Source organism: Chelonoidis abingdonii, chromosome 9 (assembly GCF_003597395.2).
Source record: "Chelonoidis abingdonii isolate Lonesome George chromosome 9, CheloAbing_2.0, whole genome shotgun sequence".
Classification (NCBI taxonomy): domain Eukaryota; kingdom Metazoa; phylum Chordata; order Testudines; family Testudinidae; genus Chelonoidis; species Chelonoidis abingdonii.
In genome coordinates this window covers 80,208,382-80,225,309 of record NC_133777.1, presented here as the reverse complement: position 1 = coordinate 80,225,309, position 16,928 = coordinate 80,208,382, and the positions used below count along the sequence as shown (strand labels likewise).

At 38.9% G+C, this 16,928-nt stretch overlaps 1 protein-coding gene across 1 annotated transcript in view; it reads left to right on the top strand.

Annotated features, from left to right (window-relative positions):
• The window catches only part of DENND4A (DENN domain containing 4A), a 92,829-nt gene that overhangs the window by 20,811 nt on the left and 55,090 nt on the right, over positions 1-16,928 (top strand). The window contains exons 4-8 of the mRNA XM_075069064.1: positions 2,448-2,517; positions 4,415-4,584; positions 5,415-5,656; positions 8,789-8,855; positions 15,838-15,896. Of these exons, the coding sequence (XP_074925165.1) occupies positions 2,448-2,517; positions 4,415-4,584; positions 5,415-5,656; positions 8,789-8,855; positions 15,838-15,896 (608 nt within the window). The remainder of the gene's footprint in view (positions 1-2,447; positions 2,518-4,414; positions 4,585-5,414; positions 5,657-8,788; positions 8,856-15,837; positions 15,897-16,928) is intronic.

Sequence of the window (16,928 nt, the reverse complement as noted above, 5' to 3'; positions counted from 1 at the left end):
CTAGTTCGTGTTCATGTAGTCCCGTTTCAGACAGGATCTATGTTAACAGAAACTAAGTAGCTTTTAGAGCATGCAGCAGGGTGTTCACGAGGCAGTTAGAGTGCATTAGTGCATTTTACAAATCACAACCCTCTATCGCACTTTTGCTGTGCCTTGTAGACAAAGCCTCAGACTTTATGTAGTTTGATGTTCAGGGCTTGATCCTGCTCCCATCAGTGGACATTTTATCATTCACTTCAGGCCCTTAAATAGTAGCTAACAGTGCAGAAACAGCTCCAGCAGGTATATAAGAGCCAAACATTTGTTGTATGCTGTGTCCACTCTTTACTCTGAAGAAGGAGTGCTGTGATCAGATTTTCAAAAATGTAATGTAAAACTATGCCTCCAAATTTTGCATATATGAAAATCCATGTTTGAGCGTGCAGATTGGGTAGACACATAAAGATGGGCTGAAAGGCTTTTCGTTATTTTTAAATGTGACCTTTGTTTCACATTGTAATCCTGCTGTTGCCTGGCATGATATATGTTGGTATGACAGCAAAGAAATACTTAAAAGCAGTTGACTCTGAAAGAGTTGATGGTTACACATCTGTGTAAGACCGGATTTTCCACTCCTGTTAAAGGAGGTGAGTTTTAGTTCCTTGATTTGAGGAAATACTGGGTACCAGTGCCCATATTTCAGGTACAATATTACAGTCTTAAACATGGGCCAATGAATATGTAACAGAAAGGAGGACTGCTAAAATTTGAGTATAATGTGGCTTACTTTGTATTGTGAATAATCAGCATGTAGGGTCAAGTAACAGTGGTGGAAAACATTGAAATCTTGTCAGTTTCGAGTTTAAAAGTAGTTTCTCTGAGCCCATTGCCAATTTTTGTCGTTTTACAACTACATTTCCTGTTTGTTTCTTTTTTTTCAGTTTCTTCTCTACTGCTCGTTTGGGGAAAAATCCCACACAAACAGGCAAAAAATATTGACTCTGTACACTGAATGCTATCATATGCAAAAAAAAACACTGAAAAATCAGACACTTTTTCTGATCTCTGTGCTAAAGTAATTATTGGTATTACTTTTAACAGTAGCAGATTTTTAAAAACATTATTTCTGTTTTTTTTAATTGATTGTCCCTTTAATGCTCAATGTTGTCTTAGTGACTGAAATTTATCAAAGAACAGATACTTTAAAATTGCTCCTTTAGTTCTACCAAAGTCACTGGGTTGACTCTGCGTTGTTGGCACTTAAATGTCCAGTGAGCTAACTTGTGTGCTTTCTCTCTTTCCTCCTTGAAAGATTTTCTATGTTCTCCATACATACATTAGCAAACCTGGCTCTTTTAGTTCTAAGACCTTCTCATTCTTCTTATTTTTCATGTCCATTTAGGAGTTAGGGCATGAAAACACTTTCTATTAAGTGAAAAGTGATAATCATTGTGGCTTAAAAAATCACTACCAACAAGAGAACTAGTGTTTGAAAATTGTAAAATATTATGACATTTGTGCTAAAAATGTTTCAGAGTGTGAAATTACAGGTTAAGTGGACAAGCCCGTTAAAAGACTGTGCCTCAGCATGATTAGCGGAAAAGCTCGCAGAGAAAAATCTATTACTTTATGGGTGAAATCATGGTATTATATTGACTTATGTGAGTAGTTCCCATTGGGCATGTCTACATTACCCACCACGGGTAGTGATCGATCTATCAGGGATCAATGTATCGTGTCTCATCTAGACGTGATACATCGATCCCCAAACGCGCTCCACGTCGACTCTGGAACTCTACCAGGGTCAGAGGCAGAAGCAGAGTTGGCGGGGGAGCGGCGGCTGTTGATCCCGCACCGCGAGGATGTGAAGTAAATCAATCTTAAGTTGATCTAAGATACGTCAACTTCAGCTACGCTATTCTCGTAGCTTAAGTTGCGCATCTTAGATCGATTTCTTCCCCTCCAGTGTAGACCAGGCCATTGAAATCAGCATGACTGTAAGTGTGAGTATAGTAGCCTAACTGAAGCCAAGAGTTTAGCAAGAGGGATTAGACATGCGTATGGTAACAAGAATATCTAGAGTTTTACAGTTAATGCTAAACAAAATTAGGAAGGGGTATTAAACCTCATGCTTTGGGTTTTAAGCCAATTTCTAATTATAAAAGCTAGGAGGAGACCTAATATGAGGGGCAAATTATCTCACATGTTCTCCTGTGTGGTTCTTACTCCTTTCTCTAAATCGTCTGTTGCTGGCTGCTATCAGAATTGGAATACTGGATTAGATGGACCTTGCGTCTGATTTAATATGGTAATTCCTATGTTCCTAGGACATGACTATATAAAAGATGACGAGTTGTGAGGGACCCTTCCCTAAACTAGTTATTTTCACTGTATTTCTTCTTTTCTTTTTTCTTTACACCTTGTCAAGTAAATCAATAAGAATGTGTTGACTTTTGTGTTTTTTACAGTGGGGCTCAGCAGTATACCTATGTTATAAAAAGTCTGTGGCAAAAACCAATACCATATCATATAAAGCTGGTGAGTAATTATTTTATAGCTTCGTTGCTCTCAAGTTACTGGTATGTACACTCAGCCATACCTTCATCTTGACAGAGTTTTACAGGCATTGTCTTTGGCACTGTAAAAAATAAATAAATAAATAAATAAATAAATAAAAAAGCCTCTGACCCAAATAGCTTTCTAATAAATAAATTAAAAAAAAATCCAGACTACTATCTTGTACGATTTATGTCTTTCATTTTTAAACATCTGTATTAAATATAGGCTTAGTCATCTTGTGGGTTTCTTTTAATTCATTGTAGTGTGCTCAGATAGTTTTACTGCAAATTACCATTTCTGTTGCAGAATATGGCAAAGGTACTGTAATTACCTTTTGGGTTGAAAACCTGGCCCCATGGAGATCAATGGGAAAACTCCCATTGAGTTCAGTGAAGTCAAGATTTCACCTGATGTTTTGTAATAGTCTTGTAGTTTTATTTACTAAAACATAGTTGATTTTTCATTTTGTCATGCACTCAGGGTTACAGTAGGAGGTGTTCATATACCAAGACTTCTTGACCATATCTGAATAAATGAACTCAATACTGAAATATTTATTTCACATTCACACTGCCTGTGGCAGAAGTTGAAGGGAATAGAAGAGGCTTACGTAGTGCACTGAAGGTCAACTGGCTTGAGATCTGTTCAATTATACCGTATTTTGAATCTTCATTATTTTTCCTGTTTTGGGGAGGAAATATAATTCACTGAGGGCCTGATGATGCATGGGGATAAGAATCCTTGATTCCCACTGAAGTCAGCATTAGATGGGAATGATTTTCACAATGCAGAACTAAGTCTTAAATGCATTTGTGTTTTTACCAGGATGTGGTAAGAATATGCCCCACATATGCTAGTGTAGGTTAGGCCTGTGGCTAATAGGTTCTTACTAATGTAAAAAAAGACATACATATTTTGTGGCTCTAGTAATAAATTTACACAGAGTTTTGTATATACAAAACACAAATGCTTTACTGTTAAATTTGATTGACGGAAAATACTCTTTGCTAACTTACAGTGCATTATACTTCCTGAGACTAGCCTTGTATCATAGGGTTTCATATTTCTCAAACACCAGTTCTCAGTTGTTTCCATACTGTGACCCCCAGCGCTCCCAACTGTCTAGAAATAGGGAAAGGATAGGTGGTTGCAACTCCCAGACTCCTGTTCAGAACTCCCAGGTTGAAAAACCTTTGCTCTAGAACTTGATGTATTTTGAAGTTGTAGCTAGAAATAAAAATGGTTAGTCTCATATATCTTAAAAACTTAGTGAGATCCTCAGCTAGTATAGATCAGCATGACTTTATTGAAGTCAATGGAGCTATGCCCATTTATATCCTCTGAAGAGCTCTCTGGCTTTTAATGTCATTTTAAAAATATAATTACCATTAAAGTTTTTTCTCTAGTTCTTTTTAAACGCATAGTTCAATCTTACTAGAAGACTGATTTTTATTCCAAGACTTATTACCTTGATTCATCACATTCACAGTTTTTTCTTTGTGGATCTGAAATTTAATTTGTTCATTGATATTTGTGATAAAAATACTATACTATTTATAGATGAAAATGTACTTAAGCCTGTAGGTATGGAAAAAGAAAAATTAATAAGATTGTTTACTGTGTAGTACCTAGAAAATCAAGTAATTCATAATATTGTGCTTAGCCATGTAATTTCTGTTAGTTCTTTGGAATTGCGCTGTTAACCTGACAATCATATACTAGGCCTGACATTTTGAAACTTTTTTTCTAGACCTCCTGACGTGAATTTGTACTTTTTATATAATTTAATGTGTTTGTGTCAGATCAGGTCATACACACATACACTTCTAGCATAGGATTTGTTCTGTAACTGCCTTTTTAACAATTGCTTTAATAGGTTTAATATGCAGATATCCTGAAGAAGACTATGAATCATTCCCATTACCAGAATCAGTGCCTCTTTTTTGTCTACCCATGGGTGCAACTATTGAGTGTTGGCCATCTAATAGTAAATACCCCCTACCAGTTTTTTCTACATTTGTACTAACTGGAGCTTCAGCTGAAAAGGTATTGAAAAACTTAACAAATATTAAATTTTGTGGGTTTTTTTGTTTTTGTTTTTTGTGACCTTGAATAGTTAATGTTCGGAAAAATAACCGATTATAAGCACAAGAAAACTATATCCCTAACAGTAAAACATTTTGTAACACAATTTGACTTTTGTTAGAGTGATGATAAAAGACATTCACACAGATAACTTAAAAAAAAAAACTTGAATCCTGTTCTTTAAGGGCTTGACTGAAAGACTATTAAAGACAACAGTGGGTCTTTCTGTTGACTTCAGTGGGTTCTGGATCAGCCCCTAAAACAAAATTCCCTTCCTCCCTCTTTTTCAGTTACATTAGTGTGTGAAAACAGAAATCTAAAAGACAGTAAAGTAAACTTGCATGGATGCAGCCAGGATTTTCACATGGTAGGCATGGGAACAACCTGGTTCCTATGCATGTGTGTGTCACGTACTATAAGATGGATTTCAGGAGGGCTTTGTTGAAGAGTTGTCTACTACTTTGAGTTGCTTATAGAGCAACCCCAAAAGTAGCTTAAATGGTAGTTACAGAGACAGCTGTATCATTATTTCCTTGTCTACCCTAAGGACAATTGTTTTAACTTGCCTTTTCACGTAGGGCTATATATTTGTTTTTTTAAAATTCATTTAAAAGGGTCTGGTTTATATGTGATCATAAGAATGTTTTTAAATAAATTTCAGAAGATACATATGCCCAATTTATCACACTATAGAATACTCTTGATTTGCTTGCAAGTTTAGGATATGTTGGCTTGCTTTAAAGATTAAGGCAAATGTACGTAGCTGTAATCGACTATATTATTGTTTCCAGGTATATGGTGCTGCTATTCAATTCTACGAACCATATCTTGAGGAGAATCTCACAGAAAAACAGAAATCTCAGTTAGGGTTAGGAACTACTGGAAATGGGAAGTCGGATAACTCCAAAACAGTTCAGACTAACAAATGCATTTGTCTGCTCTCTCACTGGCCTTTTTTTGATGCTTTCAAGAAGTTTCTTACCTTTCTTTATCGTTATTCCATCTCTGGTCCTCATGTCTTGCCTATTGAGAAGTAAGTTATTTCACAGAAGAATTCTTGCTGATAATTCAAGTTGTTGTGAATGCTACTTTGATAATTGATTGACTTTTTGATATATTAAAGTATTTTGTGTTTAATTCTCAGTTCTGCTATTATGGTGAATCAAATGTTCATTTTTTCCCTGTGGATAAACTTCTCTTTGATGTACCCTTTCTTTAAAAACCTCTTTTTTTTGTTTTTATAATGTATTTGATCTCCTCTCTATGTACCACTTAAGCCATTCATTTCTTTTTAAGATTGTCTAAGTGGCTCCAGGATCTGTAAACATTTTGTTTAGGAGAACTAAGATTATAAACCCTTTGTGCTATTGTCAAATACAGTTGGTCAAAAAGATTATAAAAATGCTTATTCACATGTGCATGTTTAGGACAATAAAGGAGTTAGTTTTATAGTATCTTTACTCATTCCAAAGGGTCAATCTGTCAAACTCAGTTCTAACACAAGACAGAATAATCCTTAGCCGTTTAAAGTGTGATATGACTACCTATACTAAAGAGTAATATCTATAATCTGAATGATGATTAAGCCTTGATCTACACTTAAGTTATGTTACCGTAGCTATGTTGGTAATTGGTGTGAAAAAACCTGACTGATATAACGGTTCTGACAATCTCTAGTGTAGACATGGCTATGTCGATGGCAGGAGGGTTTCTTTTGATATAATTAATGTCTTTTGGGAAGGTGGTTTTGCTACACCGACAGAAAACTCCTTCTGTTGGTGCAGGCTGCATCACATAGGGAGCTATGCCAGCATGGCTATGCTGACATAGCCATCATAGGCTATCATGGGCTCGATAGTGTAGGCATACCTGAGGGAGACACTTCTAGGCTAAGTGAAGTTTACAGCATAACAGAAAATATCGAAGCCGATACCTGCTTTGTTCTGACTATGGCCCAGATTTTTAAATGCAGTGTAATTGTAGCCATGTCAGTCCTAGGATATTGGACAAACAAGGTGGGTGAGGTAATCTCTTTTATTGGACCAGCTTTATAGGACCAAGCTTTCAGAAACTTGTCTCTCTCACCAACAGAAGTGGGTCCAGTAAAAGATATTACCTCACCTAACTTGTGTCTCAGATTTTTAAAGATATTTAGACACTGTTCCTCTCAGCATTGTAACATCCAACTGACTTAGGTTCTGAAGTTCTATTTTCAAAAGTGACTTAGGCACTCAGAAGTCTCTTCAGCGCCTAACTGCTTAAGTTGGTTTTGAAACTAGAACTTATGAGCCCTTCAGTCAGTTGGGTGTTGCAATGCAGAGCTGAGCAATGCAAATACTTTTAAAATCTGTGCCTGTATATGCACAGTTTTTTTTCCAATTAAACTTCAATGTAATTTTATAAAATTCTTAATGTAAATATATTTCTCACAGTTTAGGGTAACTGCACCTGTATTCCCCCTCTGTGACTCCTTGAGGGCACCCACTTGGGTGGTTTCTGTCTTGAGTGGAGGCCTATGTGTCTCTCCTTCCTGACTGGGGCTTTTAAGGATGCACAGCTTCGTGCCTACACTGTGATATCCCCAGCAAGCCAGTTTACCTATAGGCCGGTACCTGTGCTTTGCTTTCTCTGAGAGAGCTATTAACAGTTTTGCCAGCTCTTACAAGTTATCACACAGCTCTTTCTAAGCAAATACATTTATTCTTAAAGTAAAATAATTACAGAGAAAACATAATCACAAACAGATTTAAATACACACTAAACCTAACAAGAGTCACCCTTCAGTCTTTTGGGGCCCTAGTAGCTAAACTATTTCCAACTGTTCTGCAGAGGTCAGGGTCCCTCTTGGACAGAAGGTCCTGTCTGTTTGCTGGATCAGAGAGAGAACCCTTTGGCAGTTTAAATGCAGCCTTTTTATGCCAAAATCCATTTCTTTATGTTAGCCTCTGAGAATAACACTGATGAAGCTCTTCCAGTGCTGCTAATAATAGGAAATCTCAGTACAATATATGCTTTAGTTTCATGTGCAATATGGAGATGAATGAATCTGAAAATTCCAAGTATTTTTGTGAAATGCATAAAACTTTTGCAAGCGCTCTCAGAATTTTCTGTTTCCATTTTGAACAATTTCCAGGATTGCAAAGTTTAGAAAAAAGTAGTTTGTTTTAGTTTACAGTTTAAAAAAATTAATGGATTTATAGTCATGCATTTGACACGACAATGTGAATGAGCCCTAATGTCCTAATTTTTTTTTCTTCCCCCATCACTGATCTTGAGGTACAGTTGGTGTCTGAAAGCTTGAAAATCAAGCAGTTCATTAACCTCATAGTTTTACCTAATGTTACTGTGCAGGGATCATTTACAAATTGTGTTAACAAAGTAAACAGACTAAAACTATGACACTGAAATCTAGCTAGTCTCTAGGGTTGCCAATTTTGGTTGGATGTATTCCTAGAGGTTTCATCACATGACATCTTTAATTAAAGATTAATCTTAATTCCCGGAAATTCCAGGACAGTCCTGGAAGGTTGGCAACTCTACGGTAGTCTCTGAAAAGTGACGGTAGATTTCAAGATAAAATATTTTTAGTTTACAAATGGAAAGATTTTTGTAACTGCCAACTTGCAAACTCAACCCTGGAGTCTGAAATATGCCCTGAGTTGCTGTCATCTTGCACACCAACATCAGCAATATACGTTTTGAAGGCCAAATTACACCTTCTGTGATGCTTGTGTAATCCTATCGCCTTCAGTGGGTTTGCAAAAGTGTAAGACAGTGTTTCTTTGGTTGGAATTTTATAACCAGGTGAGTTGGTTCACAAGAAGGAATTAATATAAGAGTTTTCATTGCATAAAGGGGTTCAAATACCTCAATGATCAGGATATAATAAGAACCTAAATTGAATCTACTTCACTCTCTCTTGGCTGTTGGCTCTGTAGTACTAACAAGAGTAATAAATATCAACAATTTGTGTTCGTCATTCAAATAAGCAAATATGACTGAATATATTCAGGGAGCCAATGTACTGAGCAAGATTGTGCCATTTTTATATGGCCACTTTTCATGTTGCCTACAATAAGTGCTTGAAGTGATGTACAGCATTCACAAACAGTTTTCAAGTAGTGATTTCTATTATGTTTAAAGTCAATATTTTCTTTTTCTTCAGACATATTTCGCATTTTATGCACAAAGTTCCTTTTCCATCCCCTCAGAGGCCAAGAATTTTAGTTCAAGTAAGTTTTAAAATCTTTCTTACCTATCTACAGTATCGGTCATGTTGTACAGCTGCTTGTATGTGAAAATATATTAGTTTTCTTAAAATATTCATATAAAAAAGAAAAAACATCTACAACCAAATTCACAAATATTTCACACTTAGAAATAACTGATGTTGCATGTCTCCAGTTTAATGTAGGACTATAATAAAGTATTTTCTTAGGCATTATCTTTTCATGAGGCATATTTTATTTTGTACTTAAAACCTCAACCTATGTGCTAGTTAAGGGATAAATTGTGGAAAGTCAGGACAGCTGTGCGAGTCCCTCCTAGTTCTTGAAATATTTTCTTCTTTTATTTAGCGTAAACAAAAGTGGGATCTGTAGGCTAGACCTCTGGAGTATGTTCTTCATGACTGCTTTTTTCAAAGGGCCTTATTCTGTCCTCTGCATGTGTATGGTCCCACTGAAGTATACAAGAGAGACCCAAATTCAAGAGGCACAATTTATGAAACTTACAACTAAGAGTATGTTTTAGTCACAGGTATTTTTAGTAAAAGTCATGGACAGGTCACGGGCAGTATACAAAAATTCACGGACCATTACCTGTCCAGGACTTTTACTATATACCCCTGACTAAAACTTTGGAAGGGGGGGGCGCCGTGGGCGCTGGAAGGGGGCGGGGCTGGAGCAGACTTCTTACCTGGCTCCTGGGAAGCAGCAACTTCCAGCTCCAAGCTCCATGTGCTGCTTCCACTCTGCCCCAAACTCTGGTTCTGCAGCTCCCATGGGCTGGGAACTGTGGTCAGTGAGAGCTGCAGGGGCAGTGCCTGTGAGTGGAAGCAGCATATGGAGCTAGGAGGGAGGGGAGTTCTTGTTGGCCTTCTGGGAAGCTCCCCCAGCTAAGCACTGCCCTGCACCCCAGCCCTGCACCCTCCCCACACCCAAACTCCTGTTGTGGGAGGGCAGCGGGGCCCGAGACTACCTCAGCAGCGGCCAGTGGAACTGGTCTAGGGGCTGCCAGAGCTGCTCAGCTCCCGGGCCATCCTCACTGGTTGCTGCAGAAGTCAGAGGCCACAGAATCCATGACCTCCATGACAAACATGGAGCCTTATGACCCTTACTGTGCACTCATGTAAGGTAATCTTTACTATGCGCAGCCTTAAAAGTGGTATCAGGGTTGGATGTCAATCAAAGATTTGTTCTCTGTTCAGTCATATGCATTCTCTGTTCAGTTGGTGAGAGTAAGGAAACATCTAATTTAGGATTTTGTGAGGGAACTATTATTAAGCCGCCTCATTAGGTTCCGTCCCACTGGAAAATGAAAATTTTATTTTAGGAAACAAACAGGATAGAGGCATGTTAAGTTAGAAACTTAGAGCAAAGAATGGACAAACTCATTTCTTAGCCATACAACCAAAATTACTGAACCAAGTCCTACTGTACTAATGGTATATGATCTTCAGTGACTTCTTTTGAAAAAATACATTACAAAGGAATCAGTGCAGTCTTGAGACTTGAAGTGATATCCACAGCATGTAGGGGAGATTTCTCAGTGAATAAAGTCTAGTAAAAATGGAGGCAACTTCCTTAGATGCTGTTCTAAACATTCTTAGAAATCTCAACCAAGAGATTTGAGGATGTCTAAGGGCATGTTTATTAATTTGGCTACTATATTTCTGAAGAGGAGTTGGGGAACAGGTATCCTGAGGTATATTCCACACTTGACAGTTTTTACGATAAATATTTGAAGTCTGATTAAAAATCCAGTATATTTAAATCCTGGTTTTTTTCCATTAGTCATACCTGATAAAATAGTGTAGATAAGATCTGTAAAGAAATGCATGTAGAAGAATTTAGCATCTTTAGAAAGACATTTGAAGTAATATTCCCAATTAGCAAAAATGAACCAAAATATATGAAAATATCCTGGAACAAACTTTTAAGAAATACTTGTGTGGTGTGAGCTGTACATACACATTACATCTAAATGAATTTACATAACACCATAGATATAGGCAAAAGATCATGCACATACCAATTTAGCACAAGTAGCAAAGTCAGCTTTTATTGAAATTACTGTTAATGTCCATAGCCAGATAATTCTTACAAGATGTCTGATGAAGGACTTTAATAGAATTACTCCAGATGTCCGTTGGTGTTACAGAGAACACAGTCTGACCCAGTGATTAGCACTGGACCATAATGACATCACATGCATTCAAAACTAAAATATTTTTCTGAGGGAATGCTTGAATCATAACAATTATAATACTTTCAGTTTATTAGGTAAAGTTTTGCTCCCTGGAATTCCATAATTTAACAAGAATGGTAGAATTAAGATCTCTTTAACAATGGGGGGCGGTGGGGAGGATCTAAAACCCAAAGGAGTATTTTAAATTTTTTGACTAAGTAGCTGTTTAGCATTACAGGTTCTTATTTGAATGTGTCTGTGTGGACGTAGGCATGTACCTCATGCATGCGAGATCGGAAATTCTTCTTTGAGTGATTGCACATGTGCATTTCAGTCTCAGTGCGCACACACTTACTGAGGGTGGCTTGAGCATGCTGTGCTGTTACATGCCAGTTTAAAGGGTCCAGCTGCCTCAGAACCCCTCAGTACCTTCTTACCACCCATGATGGTCATTCTAATTCCTTGGCTTGCCTCAGCAAGTGTTTTCAGTGTAAATTGTAAATTTCTTGTAAATAGTTATCTAGTTTTGTAGTTACTTAGTAAGTGTAAGATTAGTTTTATTTTTCGGTCCCCAGATCTCACTTTTTTGTTTCATGGTAGCAAGGGATGCCTCAGTCATTGGACTTCAAGCCCTGCATCTTTTGTTGTAGGCCAGTGCCCCTTAGTGACCTGTGCTCCAACTGCTTAAAGTGTTTGAGGGAAACTCATATTCAGGATTGTTGCCAATTTACAAAGACTTTAGGCCGAAGAAGAAGAAGCCAGGCTGAAGCTTTTCCATGGGGGTGGCCTTGAGACCTCCATCAGAGCATAGCTGCCATGACTTGGCACTTCTGTTAGGAATGCTCCTCCTATGCAGCCTGAGACCTGGCACTACTCTCTTTCTCTGGAACCTAAGAAGCTCCGAGAGAGGAAGATTGCAGACACCTAAATCTATTACACATGTGGATAAGAGTACAGTGCAGCCAAAATCCAAGTACTTGTCTTATGAGGTAGTGCAGAAACTGGCACTGTTGACTCTGGAGACTAAAGTGGAGCTTTCTTCCTCTGTGGTACCAAAACAACCCAAGACTGTCTTGGTGTCAACCATACTTGAGGCATTTGTGGCAGCAAGAAATCTGCTGACTCTGTCAGTACTGATATCCCTGGCAGAGCAGGATACTGTGCTCTTGCTACCAACGACTGAAAGGCACCAGTATCATCAGTTGAGTAGTTGGTACTACAACAACTTCCTGTGCTTCAGGTTTCATACCCGTCAGCACCATCAAAGGGAAAGCGTGAATCTGAAGTTGGCATCTCATGTTGGCACCTAGGTTTCCAAACCCTGGAGCTGCGCTATTCTACCTCTGGGTGTTTGTATCCAGGGTTACCTTGAGATCCTGCAGCTGGAATCAGATCAGGCATGTGGCCAGGGAATCCCTTGGACCTGACACCTGTCCAGTGGCGTTTTGGAAACTGGGGGGATTTCTCTGTTTCCAGGTCCTTCTGTTTCCAGGTCCTACACAAGTTATTCCTGCTCTGTGTCCTAGGGAAGACTGTACTCACCAGGCCCCATCTGTTTGTGAGTCTGATACTGGGCCTGGCGCAGAACAGGAAGAAGTGGTTCAGGAGGAGCCTGCTGAACAGCTAATGGAGGAAGGACAGCTTCAAACTGTGCTGACTTCATTGTCTTCCTTCCCTGTTGAGGCAGTTTCCTTGGGAGGCATCTTACCACCTCCAGCTGATTGTGGGCGAGGGATAGCTCAGTGGTTTGACCATTAGCCTGCTAAACCGAGGGTTGTGAGCTCAATCCTTGAGGGGGCCATTTAGGGATCTGGGGCAAAAATCTGTCTTGGGATTGGTCCTGTTTGAGCAGGGAGTTTTAAATGACCTCCTGAGGTCCCTTCCAAGCCTGATATTCTGTGATTCTGCGGAGCACAACAAGAGCTATTGAAGAGGGTTGCCTCAGGTTTGGGGATCCAGATGGAGGTGGTTATGGAGTCTTCCCGTTGCCTCATTGACATTTTGGCTACTACCAGGACATTGATAATGCAGTCTTAGAGCCCGTTATGTCAATACGGCAGACTCTTTCATCCCTTTCGCCCACCTCAAGAAGAGCCAAAGGTAAATATTATGTTCCCCTTCAGGCCTTTTCTCCATGAGTGGTCTTGAGGATTCCTGTTTTTCCACCAATTTCCCTGGTCCCCAGGATAATGTCCAGGATTCAGGAGGGACAAAGCTACAGTCGTCATAATAGTCCCTTGCTGGCTGAGGCAATTTTATCTGTTGGTCCTGCTGCAGCTGTTCATGTGGCCTCCCATTCAGCTCCTGACCTGCCCAGATGTCAGAATCAAATTCTGATCTCCTCATACAAAGCAGAAAATCCTCCACTAGGAAGACACATGCTTAAAGTAGAAGAGATTTTTCGCTTTGGGCATCTATCGAGGGAGGGGGAGAGTGTTTTGGCGTTAATGCCCAGCAGTACCGCCTAGGAGTGAGTGTCTGTGTTCATGTCATCCAGTGGCAAGGGTCAATGGCCAGGGTTAGTGGAACCTGGACCCTCCTTGCTCCACTGGATTCTCACTCAAGGTCCAATGAAACAATAATTCAAAATGTGTGGCATATGGGGTGGGCACCCCTATGCTTGCTCCTTGGGCTATTTCCTACTCTGATTTTGGTTCCTCTGCTGGTGCCATTGGTTTACTGCTGAGTTCCCTCCAAGTGTCCTCTCTGGTCATCATTTGGAGGTCTTCCTCTCTCAGTAGGGGTTTGTCATTGCCATCCTCCATGGTTGAAGGGCCTGTGGTGGCTTGGCAGTGGGGCCCGGTCCCGGCCATGTGAGGCCCCAGCAGCTTTTCGGCAGGAGCCTACAGCACACAACTGCTCTCCTTCTTGGTCCGCTTAGGCAGAGCTGAACTACTCCTGAAACAAGCGGTCTTGGCATTCAATTATCTCAAGATCCACCTTACAGCAATGTCAATATGGTATGCACTTGTGTGTTCTCACTCAGTTTTTTCACACCCAGTGGTTATCAAAATTCCTTAAGTGCTGCCTCCATATTTTAATTTCCAGTCCAAGACTTGGCTCCCTCATGAGACCTTAATATTGTTCTTCTGAAACTCATAGAGCCTCCATTTGGGCCACTGTCATATTGTTTCATATACCACCTTATTATCAAGGTGGTCTTCTGGCCATCACCTTAGCTCAGTCAGTGGGCTCCAGACTTTCATGGCAGAACTGTCTTATACATCCTTCCATAGAGACAGTGGTGTTGAGACCACACCCCAGTTTTGTCTCCAAAGTGGTCTTGGATTTTCACTTGAACCAGGTGACTTCCTTGCTAGCCTTCTTCTCACACTTGATGCCGGAATGAAGAAACTGTATAACTTGCATGTATCCAGGTCTTTGATGTATTAGCTTAAATAGACCAAGTCTTTTCATTGGTCTCTCTGCTCTTTGTTGCCATTTCTGGTCCATTTAAAAGCCAACTTATCTCTTCACAGAGAATTTCCGAATGGATTACACAGTACATTTTCACCTGCTATCAGCTGGGTGGCAAGCTTCTCCCTTTGAATATCAAGATACATAGTACCACAGCACAATTTGTATCTATCGCCTGCCTCAAAAACATTCAGATCTCTGAGATCTGCAGGGCTACGCATGTGGAGCAAACCACTGGCCTGTGAGAAACCCTGTGCCCTTGACATGGGATGCCAAGTTTGGGAGAGCGGTACTTCAATCATTGTTTGACTGATTCAGCTGATATTCCTCATTTCTGTCATCTAGAGGGGATATTGCTTACCTATCACCTACAATGGGATCCACACTGACACATGCTCAAAAAAGGAAAAATAGTTACTTGCCTTGAAGTAACTGTGATTCTTTGATAAGTAGTCAATGTGGATCTTGTGACCTGCCCCTCCTTTTCACTTTAGGAGTCCTCAATTAGTCTTTGATTTGTGAAGGAACTGAGGCAAGGTTGCAGCCACTCTGCCCTTTATACCCTTGCATGAGAACATGAAGAGGCATAGACCATGTGCCTGGCCCCAATGGACTGTGCTACGCAAAACAAATTCTGATTTTGTTTGCATGTGCAGCTACAGTGGGATCCACACTAACTACAACATCTCGAAGATCCACAGTTACTGTAGGTAAGTAATTGTTCTTTTCTGGCAGTATAGTTCCTGAGTTTGATTACTGAAAGATACCCTATATATAAAACCATGAAGTGTAATGTAATGACAAAAATAATCTTCCAGTCTTCATTTTGAGTACACATGGCCTCTCTTGATGCCATTGTTGAAGTCTTTGAAAAGAGGATAAATGTGTTAATAAATTCCTGGGCCAGATCCTCAGCTGGTATAATCTGTCTTAATTCCAATAAAATAAATGGAGTTGAACTGATTTACAGTAGCTGAGGATCTGGTTCTCTTTTCTTACAGATAAGATGTTACTTTGAAAAAAAAATCTTGTGGTATCTGAGCTCCTCACTGATCCCAGAATATTAATTAATTGGAGTGTTAATAAACTTTCATTGAGTTGTTAAACAATGTTTTAATTCCTTTTTTAAGATAGGTAATGTGATGGATCATCTTTCTGTTTAAGTGCAGAAGGAGGAGAAAAAGTGTCACCTATCACTTATCTATAAGTAAAATATAATGAATGATGATTTTGTTTCATTTCTTCATTATTTTACATATGCCTGATCTACGTAATGTTTAATGTAGACTTTTTTTTAAATGTTCAAATTATAATTGACTGTTGTGCAATTTCTGTTTAATTATTTTTAAGGCTCAAAAAAAAATTCATATATACTTTTTATTCTAATAGCTATCACCACATGATAACCTGATTCTTAGTCAGCCGGTGTCATCACCTCTACCCCTGAGGCAAGTAGAACAATAGTTCTGTTTAATTGTGAAACATATCTTGATCTATTAGTGACGTGAAGCTTTAAAGCTTTGAAATACCAAGTAATTTTAACAGTCTACTATATTTTGTAATTGTATCTGGAAGTGAATTGATATGTCTTTCTTTCTAAACCAATTGGCTGTTTTATAAAGGAATGAATCTTAAGTCTTTATATCTTATAACTATATCTGAAGTACTGTAAGTCACTCTTGCAACAATAACAAAAAGGTTATATATATTTTGGTACTTCATATTAATCCTTCTCTCAAGACAGTTTGCCATATTTTTTTAAAATCTCACTTGCTACTGCAGTAACCTCATGAAAATTTTAAATTATGGAAATCCTTGGTAGTGACTCCATGGTCAGGATAAAGTTCTTAAATGAGCTTAATATCAGGCATAAATTCCTAGTTTAGTCAAAAAGTAGGTGGCCAATCAGTCTGAAAAGAATTTGGAAAGTTTACTTTTTTTCCCATTGAATTTTCTGTGGCATTCTTGTTTGGTTTCTCTTTATAATATTTAATAGGGCCAAAATTCAAAAGTCTTCCTGTCTGATGTGTCCATTGCAATCCTAGCTTTTCCTTTTTGACCAATAATCTCTTAAAAAACATTTTGCCTACTCAAAACTTGGTGGAGCGCTGGATTCTGAGTATTGTCTATAGGCATTTGGTTTTATTTTATTTATTTAGCTATTCCCCATGTTGCTGTAACAGAAAGCTTGTGCTGTGTACTCAAACCTGAATGGTAGGGAACCATATAAACACAAGCTTGTTTGATACGGAGTCAGACACACCCAATACTTTCCCATCAGTAATTACTTTTCTGGCAGATTTTATCTTAAAATGAAGATGGCTTTGTGCACAGTTGATGACAAATAAAACATTCTCCATCCGCAGCTGCATTTTGCCTGCCCCCCCCCCCCGCCCCATCTTTGTATCCGATATCTCCAACTACTAGTGTGGGAGGAATAATCTGGTCAAATTATGTGTACAGAAGGAGCAAGATGAATT